The sequence below is a fragment of the Electrona antarctica genome (assembly GCF_951216825.1).
Source record: "Electrona antarctica genome assembly, chromosome: 9".
NCBI lineage: Eukaryota > Metazoa > Chordata > Actinopteri > Myctophiformes > Myctophidae > Electrona > Electrona antarctica.
Window position 1 is genome coordinate 7,652,537 of NC_136790.1, and position 14,343 is coordinate 7,666,879.

Genomic DNA, 14,343 nt, shown 5'->3' on the forward strand with positions numbered 1-14,343 from the left:
TTCTGATATGAAAACATTTCTATTTGCACAGTGTTTCTTCTCGGTGGATATGTATGTTGTATGTTTTTGTTTTTTTATCATGTTTTTATTGTGTGTGTATGTGTGAATGCATGCGCACATACACACACACACACTGTGTGTGTGTATGTGTGCATGCATGCGCACACCTGCACACAACCTCTCGCCCATGTCCACAACGTATTTCTTATTGTCTTGACCTAAAAAAAAAAGGAAAAACCTTTTCTCATTGAAAAGACATTATTGTTGCCTTGTCACAACTTCTGTGGCTACCTATAATTTATTGTATTCTGTTTTCTCTTGCATTGCCAAATCTTTCACCAAATATGTTTTTTTTTCTTTTTTTTTATCCTTGTTTTCATGGCATATAATCAAAGTAAAAAAAAATGCCTTATTTAGCTAGTGCTTTTTTATATAGATGTTTGGTTACATCTCCATATTGGAAGTTATATATCAAGGTATTTGTGTTTAGTTGGTTTGGTTGTATGCATACATGGCCTCGGTGATGTGTGTTAATGTGTCAATAAGGGTTATGGTTAACCCTTATTGACAGTTAGGGTTAGCCTAACCCTAACACCTAATGTGTCAATAACAATAAGCTTATACTTATATAATTATACTCGTTAAAAGGCTCTCAGTCAGTGTTTGTTACCGACACTTCAACAGTTAATCAGTCAATCACTCGAAGCACAAGAGAGTTAACAAGACTGAATTCTTAAACAGTGCCTCCGAAATTTGTTTTTCTTCACTATTTGCTCTTTATTTGCGTTTTACACACATGCACCTACGGTGATGACATCACACTGTCTTGGTGACATCACGGATAGAAGAGTCGCGTCGGTTTTCTGTGGTGTCACGTGTTGATGATGTCATGCTTTCCGGTAGTGTTGGCAAGTCAAAATCTCTTGCCATTCTCTCTATTGTACGAGGCCTTCAGTTCAATAGTTCCAGACATTCTCTCTATTGTACGAGGCCTTCAGTTCAATAGTTCCAGACATTCTCTCTATTGTACGAGGCCTTCAGTTCAATAGTTCCAGACATTCTCTCTATTGTACGAGGCCTTCAGTTCAATAGTTCCAGACATTCTCTCTATTGTACGAGGCCTTCAGTTCAATAGTTCCAGACATTCTCTCTATTGTACGAGGCCTTCAGTTCAATAGTTCCAGACATTCTCTCTATTGTATGAGGCCTTCAGTTCAATAGTTCCTAATATCTACGTCTGGCCATGCCAGGCTAAGTTATCACATCCAGGAAGGTATGTATACAACTCAAGGTTTTGGTTTGTTGTACTTGTGTGTCTAAAAGATTAGGCGAAATAAGGCAACAATGTATCGAAATGGGAAACTGATTATTGTACTACAGCTACGGTAGATGTAAGTTTTTTAAGAAAAAAAGAAAGAAAAAACACTTAAACTCCCATAAGCCCCACAGCCTGTCTCACGCACATAACTTCCTGTTACTGGCTTGTTCTTGTATAAAAACCTGAAACAAACTCATGAGTGCAGTATATGACTACAAGGTCAAGAGTTTTCATGTCATGATGTGCATTAAGTGTTTGCTTGTTCCGTTTTCAAGACAAATATCAATTTTTGGTAAAACTTTTAAACGTTCTAAAGAAGGGTCACCTCAATTTCAACTCATAAAATAATGTAAACATTTCTCTTGTCATAAAACATGTATTTATTGTACAGTCCTTATCAGCGTTGTCACATGATTGTCTCTCTTACCAAATATTCAAACTATAGTTTTTATCCAGATCATTTTGTATATTTACACTACTACAATATATAATGGACCCTTCGCTAAGCCCCACCCACTCCACACTGACCCTTTGCAAAGCCCCACCCACTTCACTGACCCTTCACTAAGCCCCACCCACTCCACACTGACCCTTTGCAAAGCCCCACCCACTTCACTGGCCCTTCGCTAAGCCCTGCCCCACTTCGCTCTGACCCTTCACTAAGCCCCGCCCACTCCACTTTGCCAGACCAAGGCGTGGTAAGCTGTGCTTCTCACCCATTGAGATGCATGTTAAATAACGGGATTTCTCCATTTAAATAGTCGATCATTTTAGTAGCAGGAGCTTCAAAATGTATTCAAATCTAGTCAACAAGGCCTGCAGTAGGCTATATGCACAGGAGAAAATGTGCATGACATTATTTCAATAAACTTAGCAACAGTTGCTAAACTATTTGGATTGGCATTGGACAGTCGCTTTCGGGGTGGGGTTCAGCGAAGGGTCCATTGTTTTACAAAACAGACGCACACAATACTTAAAGGAGCATTCAGTGATTTGGGTGATTTGGAAAACCACCCAGTCCGCCCCGGTAACAAAATGTGCACATGCACGCTCTACAGTGGGGGGAAGTGCAACAGGCCAACAGCATGTGCACCAAGGCCCGCCCCCACTCGATCATGATTGGAGGAAGGCCCCTCTCATCCTGATTGGATGAAGGTTTTGCCACCCGCCACCAAAACTGAAACTAGGGTTTTTTGACCCCAGGGGCTCACTGGGGACAGGGAGGATTTCCTTATATGGTCAGCACACTCTATAGTAGGGAGGATTATCCAGAAAAAAGGAAAAAAAAGTGATATTTGAATAAGGTCAAATCACTGAATATACCTTTAAAGGGCAAAACCACTTTGGTAGAGGTTTGGTTGTGTAGTTACCATGCCACGATGTAACTCCAAATAGAGGTTTGGTTGTGTAGTTACCATGCCACGATGTAACTCCAAATAGAGGTTTGGTTGTGTAGTTACCATGCCACGATGTAACTCCAAATAGAGGTTTGGTTGTGTAGTTACCATGCCACGATGTAACTCCAAATAGAGGTTTGGTTGTGTAGTTACCATGCCACGATGTAACTCCAAATAGAGGTTGGGTTGTGTAGTTACCATGCCATGATGTAACTCCAAATAGAGGTTTGGTTGTGTAGTTACCATGCCACGATGTAACTCCAAATAGAGGTTTGGTTGTGTAGTTACCATGCCATGATGTAACTCCAAATAGAGGTTTGGTTGTGTAGTTACCATGCCACGATGTAACTCCAAATGTGGACAAGAAATCAAAGATAATTGTTCCAGTGATTAGGTGTGCGTGCGTGCGTGTTACAGACCTGCAAGGGTCCATTTGGTACATTTTGGTTCCATTTGTCCACTCAGAGTTACACAGACCTGTAAGGCCTCATACACACGTATCAAACGATGCCATTCCAATGGGAGTCACATGGTTTGACCAAACATTTGTGTTTGATTGCTGCCCCATCAAACACAAATGTTTGGTCAAACCACGTGACTCCCATTGGAATTGCATTGTAACAGCCATTAATATCAGACAGCACAGAACATTCGTTTGATACGTGTTGTGTGTATGAGGCCTGGTAACTGCTTCATTCATTGTCTGCAACATTGAGGCAAGATGCTTTTTATATCCGATCTCTGATTATTAGAACACAGTTTGATTAGTTGGATCAAATACATCTGATCTGTTTAGTAGACTACTGTTGGATTAGTTGGATCAAATACAGATCTATGACAGTCTTGATCCAAGGCTACAGTTGGATAGTGTCCTTCATGAACCATACAACGACAGTGACAGTCTTGATCCAAGGCTACAGTTGGATAGTATCCTTCATGAACCATACAACAAGTTTAGCAGTTTAATAAATAGTTGATTTGTGAGGACAAAGAAAGACTGAACAACATCTTCCACAAAGCTCTCCTCACCATGACGTCACCACCATACTGTGAGTATTTTATGGACTTATTTATTGATTCAGGGCCTCTATTTTTGAGTGGTGTAAACCACTCCTACAACTGGTTAGTTTACGTGTCTGTTCGTACCAAAATATGAGCATGGTTGCTATGGTCACCCAGTTCACACGGGTGTGATTTCATTACGTCAGACATTACGTCAGACCACAGCTGATCAGTCTATATAAGACCTTACACCACTCAGTCCACACGGGTGTGATTTTTATTCTATGGTCTGTATCGCCCTCAAGTGGACAGACTATACATAGCAGGTTGACAACATTTTTCAAAAGGAATTGATCTGCACATCCACCTTGACTGAAGTTTCTCAAAGTATAATATTTGCCTCTGAGATGTACTGGAGTAGAAGTAAAATTTCTAAAAATTGGAAATAAGTAAAGCACATTACTTAAGTAAATGTACTTAATTACCTTATGCCACTGCCTCAACTGTGACAATAATGAACCAATAAAATATTATTAACACATTCCACGCGTTATAGTATAATTGACAAGATACCGTGACTGCCGGGATTGTTTAATTACCTTTGGAGCATAACGGCGAAGTATTTGTGCCTTTGATCCATGAAAATAGCCCCACGATTTGTTATTGAGCCGACAAAAAAGCCACTTCTGTGACAAATAATAATACACTTTATTTATAAAGCGCTTTTCAAAACAGAGTTACAAAGTGCTTTCCAGTGGCATATAAAAAGGCAATACATCAGTTAAGACAGTTGACAATAGAAATAAAGTGTTACAGCATTACACAGAAGAAATAAATAAACAATACAAATACAACAATAACCACATAATGAAGACAATACAATAAATCTAGGGGAAAGTCTGTGTGAATAGGTGAGTTTTTAACAGTGATTTAAAAAGAGCCACTGAGGTTGCGTCACAAAGAGCAAAGCGAGCTACCTCCTCATTCACTTTGCATTAGAGTCAGTTTCCCAGAAGCCCTTTCCAAGCGAGTTATAGTTTAATTTCCAGTTACGTCATCATAACGCGTCAGCCGCGTCACGATGTCCGCGACAAAGACTGATAATAATAACATAATCATCTAACAACGGCGAATTAAACAGCGTATTACGCATGGAAAGACAATGAATAAATGTCGTGTATGGCTGGTTATGCAGTGTTAAATCACAATGCCTTGTAAAAAAAATATCAAATCAAATTGTCAATGACAAAAACAAGTACATATTTTTATATGTACTTGTTTTTGTCATTGACAATTTGATTTGAATCAAATAATTTAACGGAAGAGTGTAAAAGTTAATATTTAGAGTTCATTTTACAGGTGTTTGTGAAAAGCACCCTTGGAATCTGTTTAGCAGCAGCATGCATTAACACAGGAGTATTCTGTGGCCATTATGAATCTGGTCCCGTTTAGCCAGAGTTGGCTCTGGACGAATATTTTTTTAAATTATTTTAAAGATGACTTTTCTGCTTTATTCTGTCTGTCTGTCTGTCTGTCTGTGTCGTGTGCGTGCAAGAGAGAGAGTGAGAGGGGGGGGGGGGGGGGGGGGGTACATGTTGCATCAAGGTCTTCGTTTAAACCATGGCTGTGGTAATTGGTAGAGCCACATGGGGATCCACCATTTGCCAAACATAAACCCCCATGAAAGATGACTCACCAGGTGATGTCACTGTCCCCGTACTGCTCAGAGGTCAAGGCAGGGCCAAATGTAGCCTGGCTAATAAGCCAGACTCAAATCACACTGTGTGGTATTTGAGTCTGGAGATGCTGTGTATGGATCTTGTTTCCTGGGGGGCGTAATGCGCCGGCAGGCAATTTTTTTTTGCCAACGGCTGATTCGGTCTGGCTTATTAGCCAGGCTAGGCCAAATGAGCCTTGGGCCGTTGGGGCTGTGGCCCAGGGGCCCTTGGCTCTCAGGGGCCATTCAGGGAAACTGGACTGCGCGGTACTGGGTTTGAGACCCTGAAAAGGGCTCCAGGGAAACATACTGGCCCAGGGGGCCCCGTGGGGGTTAACCTGTCTCTTTCTGCTCCAACTCCAAATGGAGGTCCATGTCTGATAGTTGATCTTTATTTGATAGTGACGTCCAAACAGCAATTACATCTAGTTCTGTTTCTTCTACACTAATCTAACTCTGAGGGTGTACAAGTTAGGGTCAGTTTTAAAGTGCAGAGGTGTTCATCAAACCATGCAATGCGTTCACAAACCACATTACTAAATCCCACGTGCTGGACATTACAACACATTTAAAATAGAAACCCTGCACAATACCCTGCATGCATGCTGGCTTCCGTGCATTTATTTGATTACCAACAAGGTGACATTACAAGCTTCTACGCTATTCAACCTCGTCCGAGGCACTATGAGGAGAATGCAACAGAGTTTACATCTCAATTTTTATATTTTTGAGCTCCAATGACTAATGTCTGCAGCCTAAGAGGGCCATTCACACTGAGCAGTATAACTATAACTGTTCATAAAAGCCCCCTTGGAATTTGTTTATCACTTATCAGCATGTATGCATGTAGGTAGTTGGACCTTGGGATATATGGAATTAGGAACATTGTCACCTTGTGGACTGGACACCATGCATCTAGTTCTGTTTAAAAGCCTCCATGATGAGTAATACTGGACTCTAAACTGCCTCCCCATGGCCAGCCGGGGCGCCTGATGGAGGGGAAAGGAACTGGTCGGAATAACGTGTTGCACGCGCTACGTCCAACCAGGGAAACTCCCCCCTGTCAGGTGAAAAGGAACAACTTGGACACTCATGCATGAAGGAAGCATGAGTTCAAGTCCGTTGCTCTCCCCAGGTTGGCGGAGGGTGTGTAGAGCCCAGGATCACATTAGATAATTGACACAGGGGTGAAAAATTGTGTGTTAAGAGCAGTGGCGTATCCAGGAATTACGTTTTGGCCAGGCAAGATATGTTAAGATATCGTATAGCACTAAAGGTTTTCAAAGAGACCTGCCAGACGAGTGGGATACAAAGGCTGAAAGGCATGCATTTACATTCCAATGGGTGATTGAGGGTCGTGCTCTACCGCAACGGCCAATCAGCTGTCCATTTTAATAGTTCTCAGGTCTTGTTTTTGTCCTCTTTTTTTCTCATTGTATGGATTTTGGCCAGGCAAGAAATGGATTTGGACAGGCGGACGCCTGCCCTCGCCTTATTGGACAGGCGGACGCCTGCCCTCGCCTTATTGGACAGGCGGACGCCTGCCCTCGCCTTATTGGACAGGCGGACGCCTGCCCTCGCCTTATTGTAGCAGAGTGTCTATTGATGTTATTACTGTATATATATCTCTATCTTCTAAAGTGATTGATTCTTTTCTCGCTTTATGAAATCAAAAAGTATAATTTGGCTGTTGTTGATAAGTGTTTCTCTTGACGTCACACACAGCGTTCAGAGACGCATAGACAACAGCTAGGGACTGGTGGGGGGGTCCATTTACTGGGATTTATTAGTTTAATAACTGGGGGACTTGTGTTGTTATGAACCCAGAGGACCAAATAATGACGTACTATAGCTCAAAGTCCTCACTAATGGCCTGATCCTGCTAAATGGACCTGGTTAAGATCCATATTAAGGACATGCCTGTCCCTTTATTCCCCTTTGAGCATCCGTCGCCTATACTCGTGGGGTCTTCAAACCGGTAGGCGTAAAGCCGTATAAAAAGGCACTGAGGCGCGCAGAGGCAAAGAAGACCAAGCCATACCACATCTGACCCTGAACGGATCAGAGCCCTGCATCCTCCTCTCCAACATTTGGCTCCAGCCGACCAACCATCTATAGCCGACCGCTCCCTGAGCTTTCACCAGCATCAGTCTGACCGTCTCTCTGCACTCCAACAGCATGGATACAACACAAGGTTACAATAGTTTGGGATTTTTTTATTTTAGTTTTGACATTTATAAAAACAAAAAAATAGTTTTAATGTGTTTCTAGAGCGGATTTGCTAGTTTTTATTTATTTGAAAATGCTAATATTTTGTTAGTTTTAGTTTTTTATACTTGTCAGATTGTAAACATGTCACGTCACCGACCGTAAGGGGACACAGTGGTGCCGATTTACAGCGAAATAGATGGATTATAGATTTCATATAATCCCAAAATCTTATAAATTAACAAAAAACTAAACAAACCTAAAAGGGCTTTTTGTCTCGTTCATTTTAGTTAGTTTTATAAACACACAATTCAGTTATAGTTATCTTTTATTTCAGTTAACGATTTTTTCCCCTTCTCATTCGTTTATAGTTAACTATAATAACAAGGTTTGATATTCCGACAGCAGCGGTGACAGTCCTCGCCGTCCTCCTGGCCGTGGCCAGTGTCGGCCAGGCAGCTCTGCAGAAACCGTTGACAAGCTCTGAGGAGAACACACAAGACTACTGGTCTGAGCCTACTACTGGTCTAAGCCTGGTGAGATGAGAGACACTGTTGATTTGGACAGCACATTTTGACTTTAGTTTTTAGTCATAGTCTTTTGAATAATTTTCATTTTAGTCACCTAGGCGTGTGTGTGTGTGTGTGTGTGTGTGTGTGTGTGTGTGTGTGTGTGTGTGTGTGTGTGTGTGTGTGTGTGTGTGTGTGTGTGTGTGTGTGTGTGTGTGTGTGTGTGTGTGTGTGTGTGTGTGTGTGTGTGTGTGTGTGTCAGGGGAGTGAAAGCACGGATGGCAAGTTTCATCGTCTGGTGAGCTCCGTGCTGCATGCCCTCCTGCTGGGATCGCAGAAAGATACCAGGAACTCCATCGTCGGTTTCCATCAGCCTCAGAGGTCTGTGCGCGTCACATTTTAACTATTTTGGAAAATGTTAACATTCTTGAAAATACTAGAAATGTCTACACCAGGTAGGAAGTGGTTAATAACACTGGCTTGATAAGCAGGATTGTACAATCTTTGGTGTGTCTCAGTGAGTATCCTGTGTGTCTCAGTGAGTATCCTGTGTGTCTCAGTGAGTATCCTGTGAGCATACAAGTCTGCCAGAGAGCATGAGTCAGCAGTAGTAGTCATTTCTAACAGTTTGTCATATCAGAATTGTTAAAAGGCACATAAGGGCTCCATCTTGCCATTAACTAATTTGCCATTTTTTACTATAAAAAAAAACCTTTTAAAATAGTTCAACTAGCCGATCTACATCGAGACATCGTGAGCTTGTAGATCGGCTATTTGAACTATTTTAAAATATTTTTAAAATAGTTGCGCAAGATATAGCCCATAGTGCCTCACATAGGCCTAATTGTATCCTGAATTTGATCGTCTTACTGGAAAAACAATCAAAAAGAGAGGTTTTGTTCTCAATCTCTTGACTGTTTTGGTTACATAAAGCACTGGTTCTGGTTGGAGGGTGGAACAATTTGTTCACTCAGAGTTAAATGAACACAAAATGGTATCACACAGGGGCCTGTGGCCCTGATGCATATCAAAATTGGTGCTACTTGAAATTAAAAAGATATAGAAGTTAGAAGATACTATAAGAGAATCACTGAACTTAACTGCACTGGAATCTATTCTCTAATCCGGAGTGCCTATTTAACGAGAGTGTACAAATGGGACCAAATGGACCCGTAAATTATTCAAACAAATAGAAAAGAAAACGGGCTGAACAGGTACTTTCCTGTGTAATGAAGTCCCGTATCCCTCCCTTCATCTTTCTCAGGTTTGGCCGTGGCTCCAGAGGCGGGGTAGGAGCCGGCCCTGTGGAGAGGATACAGTCCCGGGATGGGGAGAATGCCCCCGGACCCATCTGGAGCATGGCTATACCGCAGAGATTTGGCAAGAAATAGACCAGTACCACACCCACCCCCCCTCTCCCCATGCATCACTGCTATGACAGCCAGGAGGTGACGCAGCAGCAGCAGCCAACGCTGCAGAGACGTGTTGTGACAAATAAAACATATGTACAGTACATAATGAAGCTCTCGTCTCGTCTCTGTCATTTACCATCACTAGTCCAATCCCACTCGGGCGACTGTGGCTCAAGAGGTAGAGCAGGTCGTCCAATGATCCATGGGTCGGCGGTTCGAATCCCGGCTCCTCCTGGCTACATGTCGAAGTGTCCTTGGGCAAGAAGACACTGAACCCCAAATTGCTCCCGATGTGCTGGTTGGTACCTTGCATGGCTTCCGCTGCAATCGGTGTTTGAATGTGTGTGTGAATGGGTGAATGTAATGCACAATCTATGTAAAGCGCCTTGGATAAAGGCGCTATATAAATGCACCATTTACCATTTAAGTACATATTGATCTGCATGGGTTTTTAACTGTTGTTGGGTATTGTTATTTATGCACCTTTTTCACAGTGCATGTACTTGTAGGCCTACATCCTTGTGCCACTAAACGGCTTGAATGTTGAATCCTGAGTGCCCCCCAAAGAATAACAGATTTATAAGCTCACAACACGCACGATGTGAGGTTGCAGAGGGCTGTGGCGGTGCAACGCCCCTGCACAGTATAGAAATCATCCATCTGTGACACATCTTGTTGGACCCACTTGACACCAGTGGTGGAAAGTAGCTAAGTACAAGTACAATTTGAAGGTAGGCCTATATGTACTTTACTTGAGTATTTCCATTTTCCAGTACTTTTACTTCTACTCCACTATCTCGGATCCAAATATTGTACGCCTACTCCCCTACATTTATTTGAAAAGTTGTGTTACTTTGTAGATTTCGATTATTATTACAAAACTTACATTATCCACTTCAGCCCCATACATCGGCCAACAGCTGATCATGTAATCTTTTGAAAATAGCAGATCTACAAGCTCACAATCGTGACGCATGGGGGCTTGCAGATCTACTATTTCCAAATTATTTTTATACATTTGAAAACTTGTCATGATTAGACATCATCGTTTTTAGAGGTTTATACATACTTCCAAAAGAGCTCCTGGGTCCTGACAAGCCACTGGCACCACCTGCTGGACAAAGTCAGAGAGACACTTTGCTGCTCTGACTTTGAAACCAAAATCTAATGACAAATGAATAAGTCGAGTCAGGTGCGCAGATGAGTAAAGGCTGGGACCGAGCTAGGCTAAGTCAGGTGGCACCATAGGGTGGCACTGTTCAGCTTCCCATTGTGACTTTTGAAGTTTGGGTGTGCCTTCATGCAACAAGTAAGTGGTAGGCCTACTAGTAATTCATTCAGACACCAGGGTATATTTGTGTGCGAGTGTATCCTTTTGTACGAGTCAAAATTAAAAAGTCAAAATGTCCTGACTCCTCACCCTGGCTAACATGTTGTCCTTCCCACCCCGTGCCAGGGAAGTTGTTGTTGGTTCGATTGAGATGGATAGGATAGGGACCTGTCCTCTCCGTGCAGGAACTTGCTGTCAATGCTGTGGTCAACAGACAAAAAGGGGGCAAGTGGCGGGGCTTCGTGTATGTGAGGAAATGTTGTCTGTCTCCATCGGCGTTCCAGCTCCAGCAGGGAAGGCCTCGCAGGACTTTCTCTGCAAAGGCAGTGGACTGGGGGGGGGGGGGGGGGGGGCACTAACGAGGTGCGGTTTCTGACCAGTGGCTTGAGTCACTTCCTTATTTGCCCACGTAATTGGTGGCGTTTGGAATCCGTCAGCAGACAAAAAGGTACACGCACCTATGCACGCACGCACACACATGCACATGCACAGTACATGTGTCATTCTGGTGTACTTGAATGCAAATTGTTTAAATTACTAGTTTATATATTGCCAGTTATCTGACATTCAACAATTAATATAGGCCACTGATGATCCCATGGGATTATGTATGTTATTAATATGGACATATTTCACAATCATAAACATAATTTAGGCTTGATTGATTGATTGAAATATTTCAATATGAATTGCAGCCGTCCGTAGGTCCCCTTTGAGAGCGGTTTTGAAGGAGTCAAAGGATTTGCATGTCTTAATGAGTGAAAATAATTGAGTCCCTTGTTTGTGCCGAATCTGGGTTGTACATGGTTTGTTGCACTCCCTCTGGTGTTGTGGGTGTGGACTTCGTTAACATTAAGGAAGTATTTAGACAGGTACATGGGTATCTTGGTGGTGTATCGAATCTTGTGGACCAGACCCATTGCAAGATGCTGTACTCTGTCGTCGACCCTAAGACATTCCAGCCTGTAAAAGTGGGCAGGGGTGAGGTGGGTTTGTGGGGTGAGGCCAAGTAGGAGCCTGACCAGTTTGTTTTGGGAGGTCTGGAGTCTTGTTTTAAGGGCCTTTGAGGTGCTGTGGCTACTATTTGTATGTATTGTAGGCTACCTGCATCAATTAAATGGATTATGCAGGTAGGACCAAATAGTAAATATGAACATTCCACTCCAGGGTCCAGAGATATTTTGATTATTTTTCAAAACAAAATAGGGTCTATCATTTACATTTTCACATTGGTGGCTTGTGTCCAAATGAAGGATATCAAGCTAAAAAGCCTGACTTCATATCGTGGCCACAATATAGGCCTATCTTGTGGGCGCAACATGGATTCATGCCCACATGTTCATTAAGTCATGGCCACAACATACAGTAGTATGGATCTTCTGCTTCTTGAAGTCATGGCCACAACATACAAATCTTGTTGTCATATGTTACTAAATCTTGGGCACAACACATATGACATTACCATAAGTTTAAAAAAGAAAAGTACAGTCCATAGATTCTATCTCATCTACACACAACCATTCCATTGTTACGCAAATATGACACTGTTGGTGATTTTGGTGTTTGACTTATCATCATCATAACCTTTATTTAAATTCGGAGTACAATTGAATTTACCCAAGGAGGGCAGAGATTGAATCTTTAAGGATTTCTGGAGCTCATTCCAATCAAATGGAGCACCGACAGAGAATGCTGCCTTGCCCAACTTTGTGTTAGCAAAAGCAAAAGGAACCTTGAGGGTCAAGAAGTCACTCGAGCGGGTCTGATAGGCACCAGGATTCTGATCCAACATAGAGCAAATGTAAGGGGGGGGGCATCCCTGAGATGGCTTTGAAAATAAACTAACCAGTGCTTATCAGGCCTCTCATAGAGGGAGTATAAGTGTTCTCAATCTCATATAGTGTACAATGATGTGTACCATAACTGTCACCAGTAACCCATCTTAGGGCAGAATGCTACACCGTGTCGAGGTGTTTTCAAATGGATGGAGCAGCAATCCTGTAAATAATTCCCCATCGTCTAAGACTGAGAGAAATGTAGCTGAGTACCACAGACGAATAACAGTCTAAGTCCACACTATTGATCCATAATATATAAATGATAGATAAGGGTTCAGGACAACGAGGCCTTTTCGTGGAGGGGTCAGTCTGAAATTTGGACTTAAACTGTTTTTCGTCTGTGGTTGTCTGTTTACATGACTTATGATTACCTGAACCTTCTGCAGCTTATTATGTCCATCTGTTTATGTAACAGATACAGTGTCTGGCCATGAGAAAACACAAGGCAGCTGATTATGGATTTCAGATCTTCATCAGAAATAAGGTAAAAAAAACAATGATTATGATGTATGACAATTGTACTGTAATATGTAGCCTATCATTGTCTCCACCAGGCCGAAGGCATGGGGAGAGAGTTTGTTTTGCACTCCGTCCGTCCGTCCGTGTGTGTGTGTGTGTGTGTGTGTGTGTGTGTGTGTGTGTGTGTGTGTGTGTGTGTGTGTGTGTGTGTGTGTGTGTGTGTGTGTGTGTGTGTGTGTGTGTGTGTGTGTGTGTGTGTGTGTGTGTGTGTGTGTGTGTGTGTGTGTGTGTGTGTGTGTGTGTGTGTGTGTGTGTGTGTGCGTGCGTGCGTGCGTGCGTGCGTGCGTGCGTGCGTGCGTGCGTGCGTGCGTGCGTGCGTGCGTGCGTGCGTGCGTGCGTGCCCGCCCGTCCGTCCGTCCGTCCGTCCGTCCGTCCGTCCGTCACCAGCTAATTCTCCGCCACCGTTGGCCCGATCCATGCCAAACTTTGCACACACACTCCCTGGATGCCAACGACGAACCTCTGCCCCAAATATTCTTCAATGGCCTGTTATAGCGCCACCATGAGGCCGATTTAGGCAAAACACATTTCTGTAGATTACTCGTCCATCCATACATCACACAATTCGGTACACTATCTCCATAGTCATGTGATCAACACGGATCTGCACCATTTCCCATCTTCCATCCTGATTGGCTATAAGATTGGCTTCCAAAGCTCACATGATTGGTCCGTTTCGAACAAAATGCCACAAATCACAAACACAGTGTGCAATTTCCGTGAAATTATACATGCACATTTCCACTAGGCCGAGGACGACATGCCACTCATTTCTTTCAAAATCAGCCTCATGGTAGCGCTATAACAGGCCAATTCCTGTTTTTAGCTATAATTGCATCGATCTGTATACAACTTATGTATGCGCACTCCCTAGAGGCCATGGAAAAACATTGTCCCTGCATCCCTCCACATCTGCCGGTTATAGCGCCACCATGAGGCCGATTTCTGCAAAACACATTGCTTATGTTAGTCGCACAGATAAATCTCACGCAAATCGGTACACATGATCGCTGTAGTCATGTGATCAAGACCAGTCTGTTGGATTTCTCAGATTCTACACTGATTGGCTAACGTTGCCTTCCAAAGTTTTCAG

The 14,343-nt window shown here is 42.9% G+C and overlaps 1 protein-coding gene and 1 long non-coding RNA gene across 5 annotated transcripts in view; one reads left to right on the top strand and one right to left on the bottom strand.

The window, feature by feature from the left end:
• Nucleotides 1-42: 42 nt before the first annotated feature.
• On the bottom strand, nt 43-1,705 carry LOC306930117. The gene is made up of 2 exons (XR_013790850.1): nt 1,031-1,705; nt 43-992 (listed from the first exon to the last, which is right to left on the bottom strand). It is a non-coding gene; the product is annotated as an uncharacterized lncRNA (long non-coding RNA).
• Nucleotides 1,706-10,742: 9,037 nt separating this feature from the next.
• Nucleotides 10,743-14,343, top strand: part of LOC306930108 (uncharacterized protein) — a 77,616-nt gene continuing 74,015 nt past the window's right edge. For 2 of the 4 annotated variants that reach the window (XM_079510852.1, XM_079510853.1), the window contains exons 1-2: nt 10,743-10,872; nt 13,147-13,215. In XM_079510852.1, the coding sequence (XP_079366978.1) occupies nt 13,187-13,215 (29 nt within the window). In that variant the 5' untranslated portion in view covers nt 10,743-10,872; nt 13,147-13,186. Of the gene's footprint in view, nt 10,873-13,141; nt 13,216-14,343 lie in introns of those variants that run through there. The other 2 variants (XM_079510855.1, XM_079510854.1) reach the window with 2 other exon arrangements.